This window comes from Ceratotherium simum, chromosome 10, assembly GCF_057802395.1.
Source record: "Ceratotherium simum simum isolate JZ-2026a chromosome 10, ASM5780239v1, whole genome shotgun sequence".
NCBI lineage: Eukaryota > Metazoa > Chordata > Mammalia > Perissodactyla > Rhinocerotidae > Ceratotherium > Ceratotherium simum.
The window spans coordinates 3,343,878-3,363,843 of NC_141909.1; the positions used below are offsets into that span (position 1 = coordinate 3,343,878).

General features: G+C 41.8%; 1 protein-coding gene across 2 annotated transcripts in view; it reads left to right on the top strand.

Moving 5' to 3' along the window:
- The window catches only part of COL4A1 (collagen type IV alpha 1 chain), a 147,329-nt gene that overhangs the window by 53,544 nt on the left and 73,819 nt on the right, over positions 1-19,966 (top strand). For both annotated transcript variants that reach the window (XM_004423171.3, XM_087435857.1), the window contains exon 2: positions 13,480-13,539. In XM_004423171.3, coding sequence (XP_004423228.1) covers positions 13,480-13,539 — 60 coding nt within the window. The remainder of the gene's footprint in view (positions 1-13,479; positions 13,540-19,966) is intronic.

A 19,966-nucleotide genomic window follows, 5' to 3' on the forward strand; every position in this document is an offset into this window, starting at 1 on the left:
TTCATAAAAAATTATGAATGGCTTAAGTCTGCTAAATATTTTTCTTAAATTCTCTTGGAAAAGATAAGAAGGTTTTCTGAAGTCACAACATATTTTGATAGGTACATAGGATTACATTAGTCAATGGATTAGACCATTTGATTTCAGTAGGTGCTGGTAAACTGAATGATTAGTTTTTTAAGTCTTAGGAGTAGGTCTCTGCTCAGGGAAATAGTGGGGAAGTGTGGTTTGGAAATGATGCCTTTACACAAACTGAACATGTACCGCTGACCTCAGAGCCTCACAAGAACCTTAGAGGTATCTCTTGGCATCATCTCATGGCCGCAGTGTAAATACCAGAGCATGTCATTGAGAAACCATGGTTTGACCAGCAAGAGTTCAACTTCCTTCTGTGGTTTACCCCATTTTCTCTTCTTTAACCATAAATGTTGTACTTGTGTTTTTAGATAGGTTCTTTGAAAGTGCCACTTATGGCTTGCAAAGTAGCATTTTGGTCCACCATCCATTATCTTCCATAAAAGCCCGATGAGCTTGTTGAAGGTTTTAGTTTTGGCCCTGCTCACATTTGCATGTGACCTGGAAGTATGTCACAATAAATCTTCCAGATGGACCTCTGATCTTCTGTCAGATGCAGAGAGGGATTGCTGCACTGTCTTTTCAGGCATTTGTTATTCCACAGAGTTTATGACATGAAATTTCATTACATGAAATTTGTTTACGTTTTGTTTGAGTTTTCAAACCTTAAATATCAAGTAACATTTTTCTTAGGGGATGATGGTTCCAAGAGTGATTCCTCTGGGTGTGGAGAACTGTACTGCAGCATTTTAGAATCTGTCATTTATAGAGAGTTTAAATCCTTCTATTTATTTTTGAAAAGTGGCTTTGCAAATGAGTCTGGTATTTGAGACTGAGTGCAGTTATGGAAATTACACTTTAGCTTCATTCTGGCTGGCTAGGATTAGTCTAAACATGCATATTTTTCTAAAACATATCCCATCTCTGACAAGAAAGGTGAACAGCTCTGATTGCTATCATAACAGAATATTTTATAGTCTCTCTAGGAAATGAAAGTAGCAGTAAATTAGCTGATTTTATAGTACACTTGTTTGATGCATAGTCTGTGTGGTTAGATTCTATCCCACAAGAAAGAATATCCATTTTACTATCTTTGCTATTGAAAATATTGTATGGCATCCCCGTCATGGAGCATGCTGTCTAGTTGTGTTAGAATGGTGTCCAAACCCTTCACCATATGCTGAAATCTGGATTTTCCACTGCACCAGTATATGCTTCTGGGGTTCAATCCTCCATAGATTTCTCAGTGTTCCTTAACTGCCTCTGCATTTTCTTTTTTTGAGAATTCATTACTTTTATTTTTTTTATATACACATAGGTAGTTTTTATTTAAACATAATTGGCATCATATTTTATGTACTTTTATGTATATTTTCTTAACACAGTTTGAATATCTTTCCATTTTAGCACATACAGATCTACCCCATTCTTTTTAACAGACGCATAGTATCTCATGGAATGGTTTTACCAAAAATTTGTTTAATCGTGTTTCTCTTTATGAATATTTAGATTATTTTCATATTTCTCTGACTATAAGAAATACTACAGTGAACTTTCTTGCAAGAAATTCTTGCACAAATGTGCAAGTATTTTCTAGGATGGATTTCTATAAGTGGAATTGAGAGTGTCAAAAGATTTGTATGTTTTGAAATCCTCTGCACTTTCTCCTCCCTGTATTAGGTTTACACTGCTTCGTCCTTCTGGAATGTCTGTGTTTGCCATCCCAGGCTCTGACATCTCACCTCCGTGAAGCATGTGCAGTGTCTAGCCAGCTCCCAACAGGATGTCCATTCTCTTCTTCCATCTTGCTCTCTTGCTCTCAGTGTATCATCCCAGTCCAAAATGATTTTTCCTCCTCAAGCATCTTGTGCCTTTATAACAGCAGTAACAATCATCCTCCCAAATTATTTGGTTTTATATGTGAGTTTCTCCTTCTAGACTAGAATATACTTGCAGGAAGGAACCGTGCCTTATTCACGGTCTCTCACATCACCTGGAACAGCACATCGAGCAAGTTTGTGTTCACATGAGTAGCTCTAGTTGGACACTTCATGGAGGAGGAGGTGGAACCAGTTGGCTGACATGAAGTTTGGGAATCGTCTGCTGAATCTAGAGTATTTCTTGCATCAATGAATATAATCATGAGTTAAAGTTTGATAAGGAAGAAGAGTATGAGATGCAGTTTGACAAATAGAATAATAATCTTCACATGAAATTTATCTGATTGACAAAATTGCCAACAGAGAAAATGAAAATAGGTTCTTTTCTCCTATCATAAAAGACACATTCTTTTCTTTCCTCTCTTCTCCCCTCCCCAACCTTTCGTCCTACCATTTCCCATTATTACTGACAGAATCACTGTCCTTCCAGTCACAGTCGTTGGAAACCCCTTCTTCTTCTGCCCTTAGCACTAAGTCATAACTTCTGTGTCTTCTCAGTCACCTGAATCCTCTGCTCCTCACCTTGGTTCAGCTCCGTTCTCTCTTGTGGGAATTCCCTATACGTCTCCTTACTTCCCATTTCCTCGTCTCTCAATCTGCTTCACACAACACTCTCAAACTAATGTTACTGAAATGCAGAGAAAGGAATTTGTCTGCCTCCATTCAAAATGTTGAAATGCGCCCAGTAGCCTAACGGACAATGAAATAGCGATCGCTCTGCTTTTCCCTCAAGGTCCACGTAGCCTGCGTGCACCCAACTCCTTACCTGGTTTAGGCTGACGCTGATCTTGTTCCTCTCCATGCACGTAAACTTTCCAACACCTTTTTTCTCCAACACCCTTACCTGATTCAAGGCTGACACTGGAGTCTTCGCTCCTCTCAGTGCACGTAAACTTTTCTCCATTGAGAGCAGGTCCGTACCGGTGTGTTTCGTCACCTCCTTGTTTTAGGGTTAGTTCTGCGGACACAGCTCCTCTTCTGTTAGGTGGTGAGCTCCTTGAGAGCCTGAGTCATGTCTGAGTCGTCCTTTTACAGAGCGAGGCACACAGCAGGTGCTCATTAAATTCTTATGGAGTGAGTCAGAGAACAACCCGTTCGGCCAGTGCAACGGACCATCGCAAATGCCACAACCCTGCAGGAAAGGAGCACTGACTGTCCACTTTTCAGAAGGGGAATATGTCTATTAGGATGGAAACAGAGAGAGCATGGAGGGGGTCATACAACTTGGGTCACATTCCAAACTGAGACTGGAGGAGGCTGGTGATTTTGCTAATCTGGGGAGAAATTAGCAATGATTTAAAATATTTAATTGTTTCAGGAAAAACTTGGTAATCTTGTTACCACTGGTTTAATTAAACTGTTTTTGAGTCTCATGTCAGTCACACCTGTAATATTTTGCTAGTCACTTAGACTTCTCATGTTTTCATTTTAAGTGTGTTATAAACTGTAGGGCTCCTTAAAGGATCAGGATGTGCAACACAATGGGATAAACAGAAAAGTGGCTCCGTTTTTTAATACTCAGGATAATGTGAGTCTTCATACCTGTGTGCAGGTTATCTGTCACTTCCCTAGAGCAAGTGGAGCCTTCAAGGTATCTTTGTAAAGATAGTTCTGTTGATGGAAAAACTGCTCTCCCTGAATACCTCTTGATGGCTGTCCAGTGAGTGTATGTGGTGTGGTAGAACAGACTGCTTGTTGGGAGTTTTTCGTTTAATTTGGTAACATGCAGTGTATTTTCTGGGACACAGAAGGAAAAGCATCAGAAGTTCGCTAAATGTTATTTTTTTATTTCAAATTTACACCTGATTTGGGATTTTTCTGAAGCTATAATGCAGAGAAGGCGTGAGGTGGGATCAGAGGGTGGTTTGAGGAGGAGTTCTTTAAGGCCAGGGGGCCATTCTAACTTCTTTTTCAAATCCACTTTCCTGCAAAAGTGTGGCACCTTTGCAACAATATTTTAAAGATAATATGTTGCTGTGATGTTGCTAAGATTGTGATACAAGGACGTTAAAAGAAACAGTGTGACGATGGGATTCATATACAGGGATGAGAACAAGAGACATGCAGCAACGATGGTCGCAGGGGCCAACCGATAGGTTCTTACTTCCCACCAAACCCCATCAGGACACAGCGTCAGGCACCTTCTTGGATGTTAGCAACTGGTCTCTTTTCCTTCACATTCCCCCTCCTGCCTTCCCTCCTCTCTCCCTCCCTTTCTCTCTTCCCTTCCTTCTTGCCCCTTCCTCTCATCCCTTCCTTCCTTCTCTCCTTTTATTTCTTCTCCAGCCCTTTACAACATTTCTCACCACGGTGCTATGCTGCAGTTCTCCTGCTCCAGGTGGATTTAATAATACTGATTGGCGTGAAGAAAGCACACAGTACTTGTTTAAAAACATGCTTTTGAATTAAATGTTAAACTTGGAAATTGCATATGTAATAGATTAAGCTGTAATTTATTTATGACTAGGAATTAATAAAGGCACCGATATACCCAGTTGATGGAATTTCTTTATGTCTTCCAGGAAATTTGCTATCACTTTTAAGATAGCAATTATCTATTCATTTGTTAAGATCAAAGTTACTGGTGTGCAAAAGAAAACACATAAGTTAGGAACAGGAGGCCCACACCTCTGCAGCGAGTCAGCTATGTTGCTGTGAGGCCTTTAGACTCAGGCCGCGTGGCCAAGACCTCGTATTCGACTCCCCTCCTGCTTCAGGAATTGGTGGTCTTACTTGCTGCCTTCCCTCCCAGCCCTGTGCCTATCTCCCAACCAGTTCCCCGAGCACTTTCTTCTCACTCTGTTTTCTTCCTAGGAGAGTACATCTCCCCCGTCACTTCCTTTTTAAAAACGTTTTTGGCTCAGTCCTGCCTACCGGCTGTGTCCCTCTTGGGTCTCACTAACCCGTCTCACACCCAGCGCTGTGTGCCCCTGGGCTGTGCTTTATCTCACATTTGCCTCTTTCTTTGCAGCCTCCTCCCCTCCACACGTCCCAGCTCCTCTCACCAGGCCAGTGCCCCCCTCTCTCACCGCTCCGATAGGACCTACTCTGAAGATGCCTGTGTCCCTGAGACAGGGTGTTGGGCTGCCTCTATGTGTCTGTGGGCCTCTGCTCACCTCTCTCCTAGGGTGCGTTGTATTGTAGTTACTCACTTCCTTATCCCACTTGCTAACATGCTCAACTCTGCATTCTTAGCATCACTGGGGATGCCTGGCCTGTACCAGGTGTGCAATAGATGCTGAAATCTTATCACCCATTGGGCAAAAGATAAGTAAAACTTGGCACTGAGGCTCAGTGTGAATGAATGGGTGGCACGGGCCCCCCCGGAACCGCTTCCATTCCTGCCAACCTACCCCACTCTGGGCTAGACTTGAGATTCAGAAGTGAGAATTGAAGGCAGATGTCTGAGTGACGGTGGCCAGACGGGGGTGTGGAAGGAGTAAAGACTGGTGTGTATTTTGGAGCCACAGAGAGAGGGAAGATGAGAAGCAAAAGCAGCCAGGAGAGCTCCACACACTGCACCCCAGCAGAGGAGGTGTATGTACCTTCTTCCATAGTCGGAGGAGATAGTTCAATCTTTCTTTTGTAATGTCTGGCTGGGTAAAGTTTGCTGCTCTTCAAAGGGTGGCTGGAAAATATATGTTTGTGGCTCTCGTGACAGAGCCTTCGAGGAGGCGAGTCAGTGAGTAGGTGGGGAGATGGGAGGGAAGGAAGAAGAGGTGAGGGCTGCAGGGTCGAAGGGCGGCTGGTGAGAAAAGCATCCAGGAGCCTGGAGAGAGCAGCTGAGGGTGAGACATTTATTGATGAAGATGTCCCCCCTGAAATTGGGAAATGGGAGTTCTGTCCAGGGCCAGCATCCCTAAGTCACACATTTGCCCAGGACAGTCACTTGCTCTGGGAGAACATTCTGGGGAGTGGCTCCATAGGAGGACCTCTGAGCTGGAGACTTGCTGAAATGGCCTCCTCTGGGTTTGTACATCAGGCCAGTGAGTCAGCAATCACTGGGGAGAGCCCCCTGCCTCCCCCATTTCATATCTCCAGGCAGTGTTTCCACCCATGGGTTCCCGGGGGACACAGCCCACCAACTCGTTTCACACACGGCCATCTGAACCACTGTCACATGGCAACTAATTATAGCCTCATCTGTTTGCAGCTGGACAAGACCAGTGACCTGGAGGTGAAATGCTGGGCTCCATTATCAGTCCCTCTGGTCCATCCGAATCCCCAGGCAGGGACATTTAATGTCCACCCCCACTGAGTGGGAGAAAGGGAAGAAAAGAAAGGAAGATGAGTCAACAAAAATTGTACAATGGGGGAAAAGTAAGAGCAGAACTGTGATCACATGTTGATGATCGGAGGAGCCAAGGGAGCACCCTCATCTACTCAAAGCATGTCATTTGCTGGGAGCCCTCCCCAGGCTCCCAACTCAGCCTCGAATGAGAAACAGAGCAGAGCGTGCATCTCACATGTACAGTCCTTAGTCATACTACTCGAGAGAGGTGCTGCTGCGTGTCAGAAGTTCAGTTTGTTTCTTAAATGTTTCATGCTAATTTGTTTTTGCCCAGCATTTATCAAGACTTGTAGTTGTTTTCAAATAAGAGCAGAAATATTTTGTAAGTCTAAAAAGTAGTGAGGATATTCTGTTTCCATGATTGAATGCGTCAGAAATGTTATTTTATTTAACTAAGTTCTCCTTTCTGTTGAATTAATGATGAAGAATTATTGTCACATCTTTTGAATCACATCTATCTTACATTTATCAAAACAAAATGATGATGATACAATAATAAAACAAATGCAGATGAAAGCACATGGATTATGAGCTTCTTGGAGATTAATCACCCGTAAAGCCCCAATACCAAGCATAGTTTTGGAAGTTCACAAGTGCTCTTCAAGTGCAAGCTTTTAAGAAATTATTATGTGTACTGCCACATTTGGCCTGTATTTTGCTCTCTATTTGGTTATTAATTTTTTAATTCTACGCACATTTTTTTGGAGGGTAAATTTTATTGAAGACGTGTGAAATTGTAAGAGCATAGCCCAGTGCGTCTTGCAAAGTGGACTCGCCCGTGAAATAGAAGCCAGATCCTGAGCCAGAAGGTTTCCAGAATTCTAGAAACCCCTTGGTCCCCTTGCTGTCTCTAACAGACCCCAAGGGTAACCACGATCCAACTTCATCTTGGTTAGTTTTGAACTTGATGTAAACAGAATCTCCCGGTTTGTTCTTGGGTGCCCGGCTTCAGTTTGCTCCGTATTATGTCTATGTGATCCCTCCATGTGGTAGCTGCCTACCCTCAGAGTGCAGAGGGCTCCATTCTGTGAATACATACCATTGTGTATTTCTCCATTCTACTGTTTCCCCTTCCGGCTGCTGTGTATAGTGCTGCTGTGAACATTCTTGAGCATGCCTTTGAAAAATTTTTTATTGAACTACAAGCAAGTGCAGCAATCATAGGTTCACAGCTCAATGAATTTTTACAGATGTAACCACCCACCTGTGTAACCACCACCCTGACCAAGCAGAGAATGTTCCAGTACCCCAAAAACCTCCCTCGTACCCCCTCTTACTCAACCCCACCGAAGGTCACCACTCTTCTGACGTCTCTCATCATAGATGTTTCACTTGTTCTTGAACAGAATACGCTGGACCACACAGTACGTGCTCTTCTGTTGGAAAAGGTTTAAGATTCTCTTTCAGGGCAATCTCTTCTGGGGGCGGCGGTTGGAGTATGAAGGTGCAGCGAGCCGTTTTGCAGAACCTCATGGCAGTAAACAAAATTTAAAACAAGAATTACAAAAAATAGTATATGCTAGTTAAAACTGTGAACAAGATGGAAGTTGGGAAATACATATTAAAATCTCCCATATACACTCTGTATTTCTTTATGATGTTTTCATACCCAAAAAGAGTGGGAGCTCTTTGTGCTTTTTTTTTTGGTGGTCTTCTTTTATTCACCACATCAACATTTTTTTGGTAACGAGATAGAATTAAAAATGATAGGATTGAAAAGATCAAACTCCATTGGCACGTGATCAGGGCAAATATTGTTTAATTAAAATGGTTTCGTCTATAAAAATGTGTGAGTCTGCCTTTTGATGCATGTGTGCTCACATCCCTGTGGGGCATCTCCCTGTGAGTGGAATTGCTGGGAAGGACGTTGTGTGAGTGTTCAGTTTCCCGAGACGCTGCTGGACGGCTTTCCAAAGTGATTGTTCCACTTGACAGTCCCAGCAGGAGGACGTGAAGGCTCCACCTTTGGTTTCTGCACGGTTTTAATTTCTGCCCAAGTAGCCCAGAAATACATTGCTTTGTCTCCACATATTTCTTTAGTTGGATAGATAATTGTTCGAAAGATTCCCTGAAGAAGTGCTACAACCAGTAAGAAAATTGGGATTGTAATGTCACCACAAAACTATTCTGACATTTTGCACAGCGTAGGGAATGTGAAAAGGAATTTGAAAGATAAGCTGTTTAGACTTGGCAGATCTCCACATGTCCCTATTTGGTGGGATGTGAAACACATAAAAATTGTTAAAGCAGTGATGGTAGAGGTCTATCTCCCATCAGAAGCAGGGGAAAAATCAGAGAATTGAGGATTTCACTCTAACTCATTCCAAATATGCCTTCCTATAGTGGGGATGTCACAGTTTACAGATTAGCCTGAGAGTGCATCCTTATGCCCGCGCTCTCCTTCTCTCTGTCTCTTTCTGTCTCTCACACACACACATACAGACACACGAGCATAGTGGTTGGCATGCTTTGGTTAAGTAAAAAGGCAATCTCTAAACAGAATTAGGGAGCCTTCCCCCTTCCTGTGTCCCCACATGGAACTCACTTTAACTTTGAGAAGAGCTCCCTGTTGGTCTGTAGATCAGGGAAAGAGGGGAAGTAGCCTTTATTTCAAAGAAAGTCGTTGGCCTTCATCATTCCTCTTCCTTCTTTGGCACTAGCACTGTATATCATAAATCTTTGGGAATTTTTAGAACGTAACATACTTTATAGCCTTAATGCGGATGGTTGACTATCTGGAAATCTTTATTTGGGGCACAAAGAAAATTGAATAATATTAATTTTATCATATCCTGAAAAGTATAAAGAGACTCATACAGAATATAAGAGAGATTTGATTTGGGGATTACGTTGTTGTACCTTTTGCATTCCTTTCAAACTGTATTATTTGTTTGCGTTTCAAGTTGATCCCTGCTGTTGAAGTTGTGTGTGTGTGTGTGTGTCTGACAGACTTCACTGAGAACGGATGTATTTTTTCTGTTTCAAATACAATTAATTCAGTTCAGCTTCCCTTATACTCCTGTAGTAGATTATTGGTTGTATAGTCTAAAGAGGGTAGAGGGAAGAGGCTAAAAGGGCTGCCAAGATTGACTTGGTTTTCATTAAGTTTCCTACAGTTTTAGGGATATAACAATGATGTTTTTCCCTGAGAGCTGTCTAGACTTCTCTTTCCCCATTGGTCTGGTGACCCGTGTAGCTGTTGACCATAGATGGTCTACTTCTATAAGACAGACCAGGACAACTTTCTGACCTTTGGAATCTTCCACCACATTCCCTATTTCCAAGTGGAGCCTGTCTCCGTGACCGACTTCGTCATCGGTGACTATGTGAGTTAAGTGTTTGCCTCGTGGGAAGAGAGCACAGGCGTTGCCCTGGGGACTTGGAGCTAATTTACTTGGTGCTAGCACTCCACTGAGGGGAAAGGCAGGAAAAAAATGTGAGTACTTCCCAGAATGTACCAGTTCTTCCCCTTCCAGAATCTGAAACAGATGGGATGGGAGCTAGTCGATGGGGCCCAATATATTCCAGACTTCGGGAAAAATGAGCAGCTCTCGTAAACTCCCTTAGATGTGCCGCCAGTAGGGAGCTTTTTGAGTCTTTGAGACTATGGGTATCTTTTGATTTTGCTGAGGGGTCCAGATGCAAAATGTAATTTCTCAGGAAGTCGTGAAACTTATGACATAGCCTTTAACATATTAGGTCACCAACGAAATTGTGAATTTGAGTACCTCAGATAGTTTATTCCAGACATAGTAATTCACGATGGAGGGTTGAGACTTGCATTACTTAAGGCTTTTATTTTAATTAGCTATTTCAAAGTCATCCATACACCTGATTGAGAAGGGATACTCAGAGTATCATTGGTAAGTCACGGCTAAGACAGCTCTGTGTGCCAGGGTGAAATCCAGCATGGGCATGATTTGAGAGCAATTGTAAAGGAGCAGAAGAGTGATATTTCAAAATAGATTTCATTTAGCAAAGTAAATGGGTATCTCATGATTGTTCTTTGTTATTCTTAAAATTAGTTTTTTTCTTTTTTTTAACAGAGCCATTTACATAAAATGCTAGGCCACCCAGGATGGGAAACAAAAATCACGGTCTAAAAAAAAAGCCTTTTGTCTGAAAAGCTGACCATAATTTAGATATTCTTAGAATTATCAGTTCTTTGGAATTGCCTTCTAGGACCAGAATTGGTAGTAAGATCTTCTACATGAATAAAGGAGATAAGGAGCTAAGAATGTCTTTGGTCTGGGATATTTATTTTTTTAATTTTTTGCTTGACATACCAGTATAAGCTGGTGGGGACAGGGCGAGGATCCTTTATTTCTGTAATAGAGTCTATAATAAAGGCTCTAGTCCTTTATTTCCCATCTCAGATTTTCTCCAGTTATTGTCATAACCTGCCATCTTGTCCAAAGCAAAAGTGGTCACCTGTTATCCACACACGCTGGTGTGTTTCTGGAGCAAAGACTCAGGAAGCAACTTGACCCCTAAATCCACAATGGGGGCCCTCTCACCTCTTATCTGGGCTCCCCTGCAATTAAGGCATTTACTGATAGCTTAAGGGACTAGTTCCAGGAAATTCACTTTTGTAACCTCCCTCAAATTGAATAAAGATAAGCTTCTGAGATTTTATCAACATTTCAGAAGAGAAAAAACCCGGAATCACCAAATAGTCATTTTCAGCTTCAGTTGTTTGATTCTTTGCCTCACCTGAAGTTTTGAAGAAACCGTATTGAACCGTAAGCAGAAAAGCCTGAACTGCTTCAGGCTGCTGTTGTGTTTCTGCCAGCTGAGCCTGGGTGGTAGGTGACATTCCTACATGGACGTGCAAATAAATGAGTCTTAGCCTGGTTGACTTTTCCTTCTGGCATGTGTAGGAGTGAAAGGGAGGTTAGCAGAGTTGAGAGCAGAGCTGTGTTTCTGGACCTGGCTCAGAAGTGGGAAAGTTGTGGGCAATGGGACCGGAAGAGGCTAGCCTGGAACCTGGGTACTTGGAGCTGCCTCACCTGTTGGGCTTTCCTGGTCTGGGGGCTGACCTAACAGCTCTGGGCAACTCCGGGGACCCATGTACCCCTGAGACCTGCCCCCCCTTCCCTGGCTGGTCTGGCAATCTGGAGTGGTCCCACAATCCTTGTTGAGTTCCCATTTTGGAGTATTTCCCCCAGTGCTGTTTGCAGTAGTATGTTGTGAGTTGACCTCCCAGTGTCATTGGATTGTTATCTAGGGTTGTTATTGAAGATTGATTACATGGACAATACCACTACCACCCACAAAACAATGGGACCCGTGTACTTACTACTCTATTTTGTCAGTCCTAAGATGCCTATTTATTAATGTTTTGACAACTCTGAAATTGGGTAGATAACAGTTGGTGATGTGTCGTTGTTTCATCAGCGCTATTCTTTCTTTCCTGGTGTGGTTTACAACCGACGTAGTCTCAGAGGAACTACAGTCTACAGGAGGCTTGGTGTGAGGCTCTGGGGCTGCCCCCCCACGTGCTCACGGGGTACTGGGGAGACATACAAGCACAGGACTGTAAGAGACGTGCAATGAGTGTCGAAGCAGAGGTGTTTTCTGGGAACCCAGGTAGGAGCAGTTAGCCCCAAACTGGGGATTAGACAGGAGTGGTGACGTTGGTGAGGTGTGTCTCTGAGTCTCCCAGGACTTGTATTTGTACATCCTGGATGAACCTTCTGGAGCGCAGGTGTGAGATTTTGGCCTCATCTCTTTGGCTAACTCTGCGTGGTCACCAAACCCACTTGTGCTTCACAGATTGTGAAGCAAAACTGTGCACATGGATTGATTTAAAATGTTAGGATGTTATGAGAGTGCATGCTGAAAATTGCCTAAAACGTGAGTCAGGGGAAGAAACAGATCCATAGTCTCTGGAGTCTGTTTGCACTGTTGTCAATTGTCCCCATTTCCAAAAAAAAAATTAGGAACAGCTTACTGTCTTGGAGGCACTTGTTCAGATTTCACTCTGTAAAATAAATATCTCCAGATGCAGTTGTTTTATGCAGAAGATCTCCATGGCAATGGAGCTAAGACTTGAGTATATTGTTAAAAATATAAACTTCACATGATCACAGTACTGTTAATAGTATGCCTATATTTTCAGGAAACTGTTATCACCTGAAGCAGAATTTAGGTATACATTTTATCTCAGACTTGATACAGAGCCTCTAATAAAGCTAATTAACTAAATTTTCCATCATACCCCCTTCCATTCTGTCCACCATACCTCTGTCTATTTTGGTTTAAAATTAGAGTTCTGAGGAAATTGTAAATGTATATAGGACCCATCATATGTTTATCTTTTAATGTGTTGGCAGCTTTAGGTAATGGAAGTTGAAGTTGGGTTCTAATTTCAACCTTGTCCTAGTATGACATTAAACCTCCTAATTCAGTTTTCACATCTGTAAAATGGGGACGGTGGCACTTATCTCAAAACAGTTGTTAGGATCATGAAATAAGATGGTAGCTGATTGTCTGTGGCACCCCGTGAGCATTAGTTCCCTTTGCAGCTTTGATTACATGCTTGGATTCTTTTCCTTGCATTTTTAACATTAATTTATATGTGAGAAATGAACTACAAGGGACATTTTGTTGTCAAATGTTCTTTACTTGGACATTCAAGCTTTGAATTACAAAATCAGTTCTTTAAGGTTTAGGCTTAAAAATCAGCCCCTTTATTCGTTTCCTCTTTGCACAAACGTTTTTTGCCTGCCTGTATGTCCCTGGGAACTCGAAGGACAAAGCATAGACTCTGCTGTCCTGGGACCTCAGTCTCCGTGGTCTTAGGTCTGAAACTCCTGAATCGTTTTCTTAGCCTTGCAAATGTGGATGACGTGCTGTTAACATAATCCCTTGGAGAGTCAACTGCAAAAAGTGTGTGTGACAGCCTTTACTTTTTGGACTAAGTAGTGCTTTGATGTGTTTTACTCCAGGACTGTTATTTTGTCTGTTAGGGCAAGAGAGATGGACCATCAGATGAGTACGTGACAGCCCCATTAGAACAAATTCAGATACCCATATTTTAAGACCGTGCTCATAATAACAGGCCAGGACTTCTCCCATAAATAGGTGAAGATGACAAAATCATTTCAGTTCCAATATTGACCTCAATTTGCCAGTGTTCTTCTATTTTAAGGTGTTTTCTCTTCCTTCCAGGGTGGTTGTGCCGGCTCTGGCTGTGGGAAATGTGACTGTCACGGAGTGAAGGGACAAAAGGTGAGTAGCTGACACTTAAATAATAATTCCTTTTGAATCGCTGTCAATGTGGAAATCATTAGAAACTGCATTAAAGCTAACTGAATAATCAGCAATTCATGTTAAAAGTTATTACTATTTTAATAATTTCCCCAGAGCAATACAAATAGAGTAAAGCCAGGCTTAACATTATTTCTGAGGAATCTTAACAGCTATTTCCTAAAGATTGTAATAATTAGTGGCAATTAATGTAGAAAAAGGGATTTGGTTTATTTTCCTTTTTCGACTCTAGAGGGGACAAGTGTATTGGCAGAAAATCTGTTGAGTCAACGGTATTCTTTGGAATTGATATATAAGAACTAAACTCATCATTTTTCTGAAAAAAGAAAAAAGTTTCTATTGAACTTGAGGGCCTTCTGTTCAAATTAGTATTTTTAAACTATTTTTAATTCATAACGCTTATCTAGACTTATTTACAAAAACAGTAAATATTTATTGTTTCCCAAATGTAAAATTAAAATTTTTTTTTCTGAGCAAGTGCTCCCCTCCCTCTCATTTAAGAACCACGAATCTGGATAAAGATCTTTTTCTCTGGAAGGCAAGTTGTATCCGTGCATTTCAGTTGTTTTGAGAGAGGGTGCCTGTCTGGTTTTTACATGGAGACAGTGCGGCATCCTGAATGGCCTGGGCATCGCCGTGGAAACCAGGCGTGGCAGTGAGAAGACTTGGCCAATAAGCCAGTCAGCCTCTGTGTGGGAGCACAGCGGGAGGCCATGTGAAGGAGAGTGAGCCCTGGGGACAGCTGCCTGCCTTCAGGGAGCTGAAAGTGCCAGCCAGGCCAGCAAGGAAATTCTCTCGCTCATGGCCTGTCAAAGGCTTATGGGGTCACAGACTCACACTTTTGAAATTCAGCAAATTCTACTTTACAGAAAATTGTTTCATTTCTCTTTAGCTACTTGCTGAAGTATCAACATTGTGCTTTTAAAAAATATTCTGACAGTTGGTGGTACCAGTATTACTGGGTAGTTTTTGAATAAATGAAGTATCTGAAAACATTTTTATATCTTTCATTATCAACTTTATAATTCGTCTTCACACTCTGTTCATCCTCTTACTTGGGAAGTTTTTCTAGCTAGTTCCAGTGTGCATTCTCAGGAGTTATTTTAGAATAGAGGCAAGTATATTCATACCACAAAGATTTTTGGGGGGGAGTCTAATTTGAATTACACACATAAGCACACTGACCTAACAAAGAAATCCTTAAAACTATAAAAAGTAGAACTTTCAGATGTCAACAAAGAGGAAATGAAGGCCTATATCAACACTACTCTGTGTTTCTTGTATGTTAAAGCATCAGGATTCGGAGGGGCAGGCAGGGTTTCTCACTTAGAGAGAACAGGGTCCATTCCACGACTCGCTTGATTTCCACTCCCATCCAGCAGCTCAAGACTCTAGAGGCACTCTGCCCATAGCGCTGGTGTTTTTCAGACTCCCTGTTCTGTACATATATGTTCTAGCCTGATTCATTTTAATTTTTACCAAAATCCACTCATTAATATATAACAAGTTAGATTTATCCAGGTATAGCTTTCCAAATACTTTCCACTGACCTTTTCATGACTTGATGATGGCTAGTCAGAGGCTTGGCCCACTTCAGTTCAGAGTCAGTTAAATGTCTTCAGAGAAGGCAGGGTCACAGTCTGAGTCACTGGCAGCATCTAGTACCCAACCCAACAAGGAAAGGGTCTTTAGACATTTCGTTTCAAAATTGCACATTGAGGCAACCCTTGCTGTCGCCAATGTGCTCAGCTGAGGCTGGGTCTGTGGTTATGGTGACATGGAAACATGTTGTAGGGCCTGCGTCCACTGGGGTATGGAAGGTGGAGGGGAGGAGAGCGTTGATGGGAAGACCAGCTGCCCTTGGATTGTGCTGCTCTCTTGTGGTGAGGGTTCACGGTTGCCTCCTTCTGTGACCAACCTCAGCCTTGAAATTGGAAAACCCCAGAGCTCCCATTGGGACTGGGGTGGAAGGTGTGGAATTCTGCTCTCCCCCTTGCTGAGCCTTGAGGTTTCCCAGCAAATGAATCAGACATCCGGTTCCAGGACCTCCATGATCTTTCCTGGCCTGGCCCTGATCCCTCAACACCCAGTCTCCTCTATGGCCCACTTCGAATTTTTTATGTTATTATTAAACAGACACTGTTTAAGATAAAATACTGGCAAGCTATAGGTTAAACCATTCTGAATTTGTTGAATTCAGTTGAATGGATTCAGAAGGTCTCTTGAAATCTAGAGGAATAGCTAAATGATTTAGTGTTATATTCTTTTAACAAAAATTGGAGATGTATCTTTTCTCCTTTTAAGAGTAAATATTTCAGGTTCACATAGCATGAGCAAGGAAGAGGCCTTTCCTCCCACGGAAAGAGGAAATTTTAAACTTCCACTTATTGTCTTGGAAGTGATGTTAAAATAATCAGTTCAATGACGTGAGACACCTAGAGCTTAATTGAGCTAGGATTTCAGATCTGGTTCCATTTTCTCATCCAAGGTCACATAACAAAGAAGTTTATTCTTGGCTGGCATGTCAGTAAGAGAAGTTGGTCTTCCTCGACTGCTACCACCTCCCACGCATTCTCAAAGTACCCGAATCCTAGACATGCTAATTGGGTGTAAATGCAAAATGAATAAAGGGTTTAGAATCACAGAATTTAAATCTAGTGGCTCAAAACTCAGGCCTGCTTTTGAGCTACTAATGAATGTCTTCAATTATCATTGGAGTTATTTTGCTATTCTCAAATGTCTACAAATTAAATGAATTTTGACTTGTTTTTAAAAATAGGATAATAGGAGCCACATAACCCAGAGAGAATTAAAGTTACCTAACTGGGACAGAGTGTCACTGCCTTTGAAATTTGGAAATCCTTGTTTCTGAGACATGTCTTTTCCACATCCCCTGGAGGAACACTTTGACATATTGGCTATTTAGAGTCCACCAATGGAAATTGGAATATCTCCAGTATAAATTGCCAAATCTCTTTTGGCTAAGTCCTGCTTTCCGTGGAGATGTGATTAATTGACAGAATGTCTTATATTCTCCAGATGTCACAAGTAAATGTTCATGCAGCAGATCATTGGTCATTTCGTAATCTCGTAGTTATCAATACAGTACTGGGTATCTTATTCTGAGTTCAACAGTTGAATTCACAAGGCTGTCACTGGATTTCAGCGTCTTTGCTGAGTTGTTTATTTTCCCACTTCCCTGGCTGGCTGCTCATATCTTCAGATGTTTTCTCTTAGGTAATTAATGTGGGTTTGTACACAATGGCTTTGTGTTCTTCCAGAGGCCTCGGCAGTGTGGGAATGTTATCTACTTAAACTGATTAGGGTTTTGAATGCTTGCTTACTGAGGAATAGCCAAAAGTTAAGATCTTCTTTTGCTTGATAACCTGATTTTCTCAACTATTTGAGATAGTAGGAAAGGCCACACATTCCCAGGAGTTACTGCTCTGTGCTTGGAAATTAACCATTTATATTTTGCGAAAATAGAGTTTGCTCAAGAAGTCTTTGAAATATTTTCACCAAGGGAGCCCATGTTTGTGTAAAGCTATCATTATAGTCTATGACCCTGCAGTGTCCAAAAAAAGGAACGTCAAGTTAAGCTAGAGAGGTAAGAGATATGTAGGTGAAATAAATAACAAGTTAAGAGTAAATGATCCAATTGCAGGAAAGATAGTAGAGAAAATAGATGCTACAGTTGTTCTGAGAAGGGAGTGATCCTTGTGGCCTTGAACCATAAGTAAGGGACAGCTTCCTGGATGAAGTGGATCCAGGCATATTACATGTTCGCTGCTTCACCAGACTTGCGTGGATGTAGAATGGGATATCTGTCACATGTAACGCATAAAAACACATGCTGAATTGAACTGCATAATCGCAGAACACAGCTTTGTGGCCAGTTGATAAATGCTGTCATAGAAGAGGCTTGATAGTTCCTGATATAGTGACTCTTGAAAGGGCCATTCCCAAGCCACAGTCTTGGGAGCACAGAGTCTTAGTTAACCAGAATTTTAGTAATTCTAACAAATAGTGAGAACCATGTGCGTATCTCATAACTTCTCAGAATACTTTAACCTGCTGATATCCAGATCCTTGCCAATGACATCGGAAAGAAGCACATTATCCTCTTGTTACTAATTAGACTGTCTATAAATCACAGCCCCGCTCCACACGCTGGGTCTGCACAGCAGTTGTGTAGTCATCAGATAGCACGGTCCCAGATTGCATTCAAAGCAGAGAGCTTGGAAAGTGGAATTTCTGTCTTTTTGTCTACAAATGTGTATCTTATCTGATTTGAAAGGGCTGGAGAAGTCTGGCTAATCTGGAAGTGATTCTGTTTCTGGCCCCAGAAATCTAGGAAGATGTTACTGTTGCTTTATCCACTAAGTTTTTGCAGGATACTCTTTCTCTTATTATGGTAGATGGTTTGTAGCTTTTCTAGCCATTTAGCTCCTATATATATTTGACACAATCAATAGATATCCCACGTCAGACGTACATATAAATCTGTCTGTCTCCATCTTAACCTTAAATTATAACCTCTGCTCATACACAGCAGATCTCGGCCAGGACAGAAAAATCCTGGCTTTGGAGTGTCAGAGCAAGAGAGAGAAAGCGACTCATACATATTGAACGTCTGCCTTGGGTCAGGCACAGTGCTGGATTTTTTTATGCTTATTATTATTACACCCATTTTATTGTGGAAGAAACAACCTAGTCCAGGGTTTCTCAGCTTTGGCACTATTGACACTTTGGGTGGGATAATTTTTTATTGTGGGGAGTGTCCTGTGCGTTGTAGGATGTTTAGCAGCATCCCTGGCCTCTACCCACCAGACGCCAATAGCGCCCTCCTTCCCCTAATTGTGGCAACCAAAATGTCTCCAGATATGGCCAAATGTCTCCGGGGGGCTGGGGGAGACAAGGGAACAAAATCGGCCTGGATCAAGAGCCACTGAACTAGCCAAATCTCTTATACAGAATAAGAGGCAACCAACAGGATTCAAGCACTAATCCATTTCCATTCTTCAAGATAAGAAGATCCTGATCTGGGAGAGCCCAACAAGATGAACTCATGGTTCAGAATATCCTGGAGTTGTGAACAAGCTACCGTTACTCTAAAACTGAATCCATGGTATATATGCTGCTCTGCTGGCCACCTTCCAAGGAAAGCAAATGTTTTAAGCCTTTCTCTAAATGGGTTGTGATGGAGGGGATTGCTGGAGGACCACAAAGAAAGGAACCTATTCCTTTGGGTCCATGGACCGACTTGCCAGTTCCTGTTCTAGAGGAGCGCCCACTAGGGTCTCCATCTGGTTAAACAAATAACCACAGGGAGCCACCTTCTCTCTGACATGGAGAAGGTTGGAGGACACCTGCCGAAGTCTGAGCCCCCACCTCTATCTGAGGCAGGTTAGGGGAAGCCCAGCCTAAATGACCAGCATTGCATTGCATTCAGGGGGTGTTTGTTCCATACAGCATTCAGAATGAAACTTTGCAGGAAGGGCGTATTGACGTGAGGATTTTCTAGACCTGTGTCAAGAAATGGGAGAGCACCTACATTGTAAGGACTGGGCCTCCCCCATCCCCTTCCTTCAGGAAATCCTGGCATATACTCTATCCTGTAGGAAATGCATCACACTGGTTAAGAAGGAGTAATCTTTGTTAAGTTCTGGGCCTGTCTCCTTGATTTCCCCGAAGGCGAATAGAGCATATTTCTTACGCATTCTGACAGAGAGACCAGGGTCATCAGCCTGCTCGTCAGACGCATCTGTGTCTGGAGAGATGTATCTTCTCTTCCCTTTGCATAGGCTGCTTAGAGTTGTGGGATCAGTCAATCAACATGCACTTCTCAGTCATCGTTTTTCTAGGCACTTTTAGAGATACAAAACTAGTATTTTTAGTGTCTTTCTCTCAAGGACATGCTAAATAAGAAAAAATATGTGTGAAGAATGCTGTAAATCTAATCATCTCTATATACGTGAGGAGAGGCTAAATTTTCTAATCTTTCTAATTATATGTGCCATTTTACATTGATTATTTTCCATTAGCTACTATTGTCAGAAGCATTGCAATGCCTACTTGATTAGGAGTTTAGGCATTAGCTTGCACATCTTAATATTCTAGTCATTTTTGTGCTATATTGCAATAATAGTAAAAAATGTCTTAGGATCTAACATTATTTTTAAAATAAAGGATCTGACTTTTCCCTAAGATCATAAATATAGGATACTTTCTTAGTTGTCATTAAATCTTAACTGAAACTTCTTTTTGAGACAGGGACCGTATTTTATTGGTATTTTTTGAGAATTCAATAGTCTTCAAGTTATACATATATTTATTTCATTATTTCATTTTTAATTTACACATGGCTAATAGTAGAAATATTTTTAGC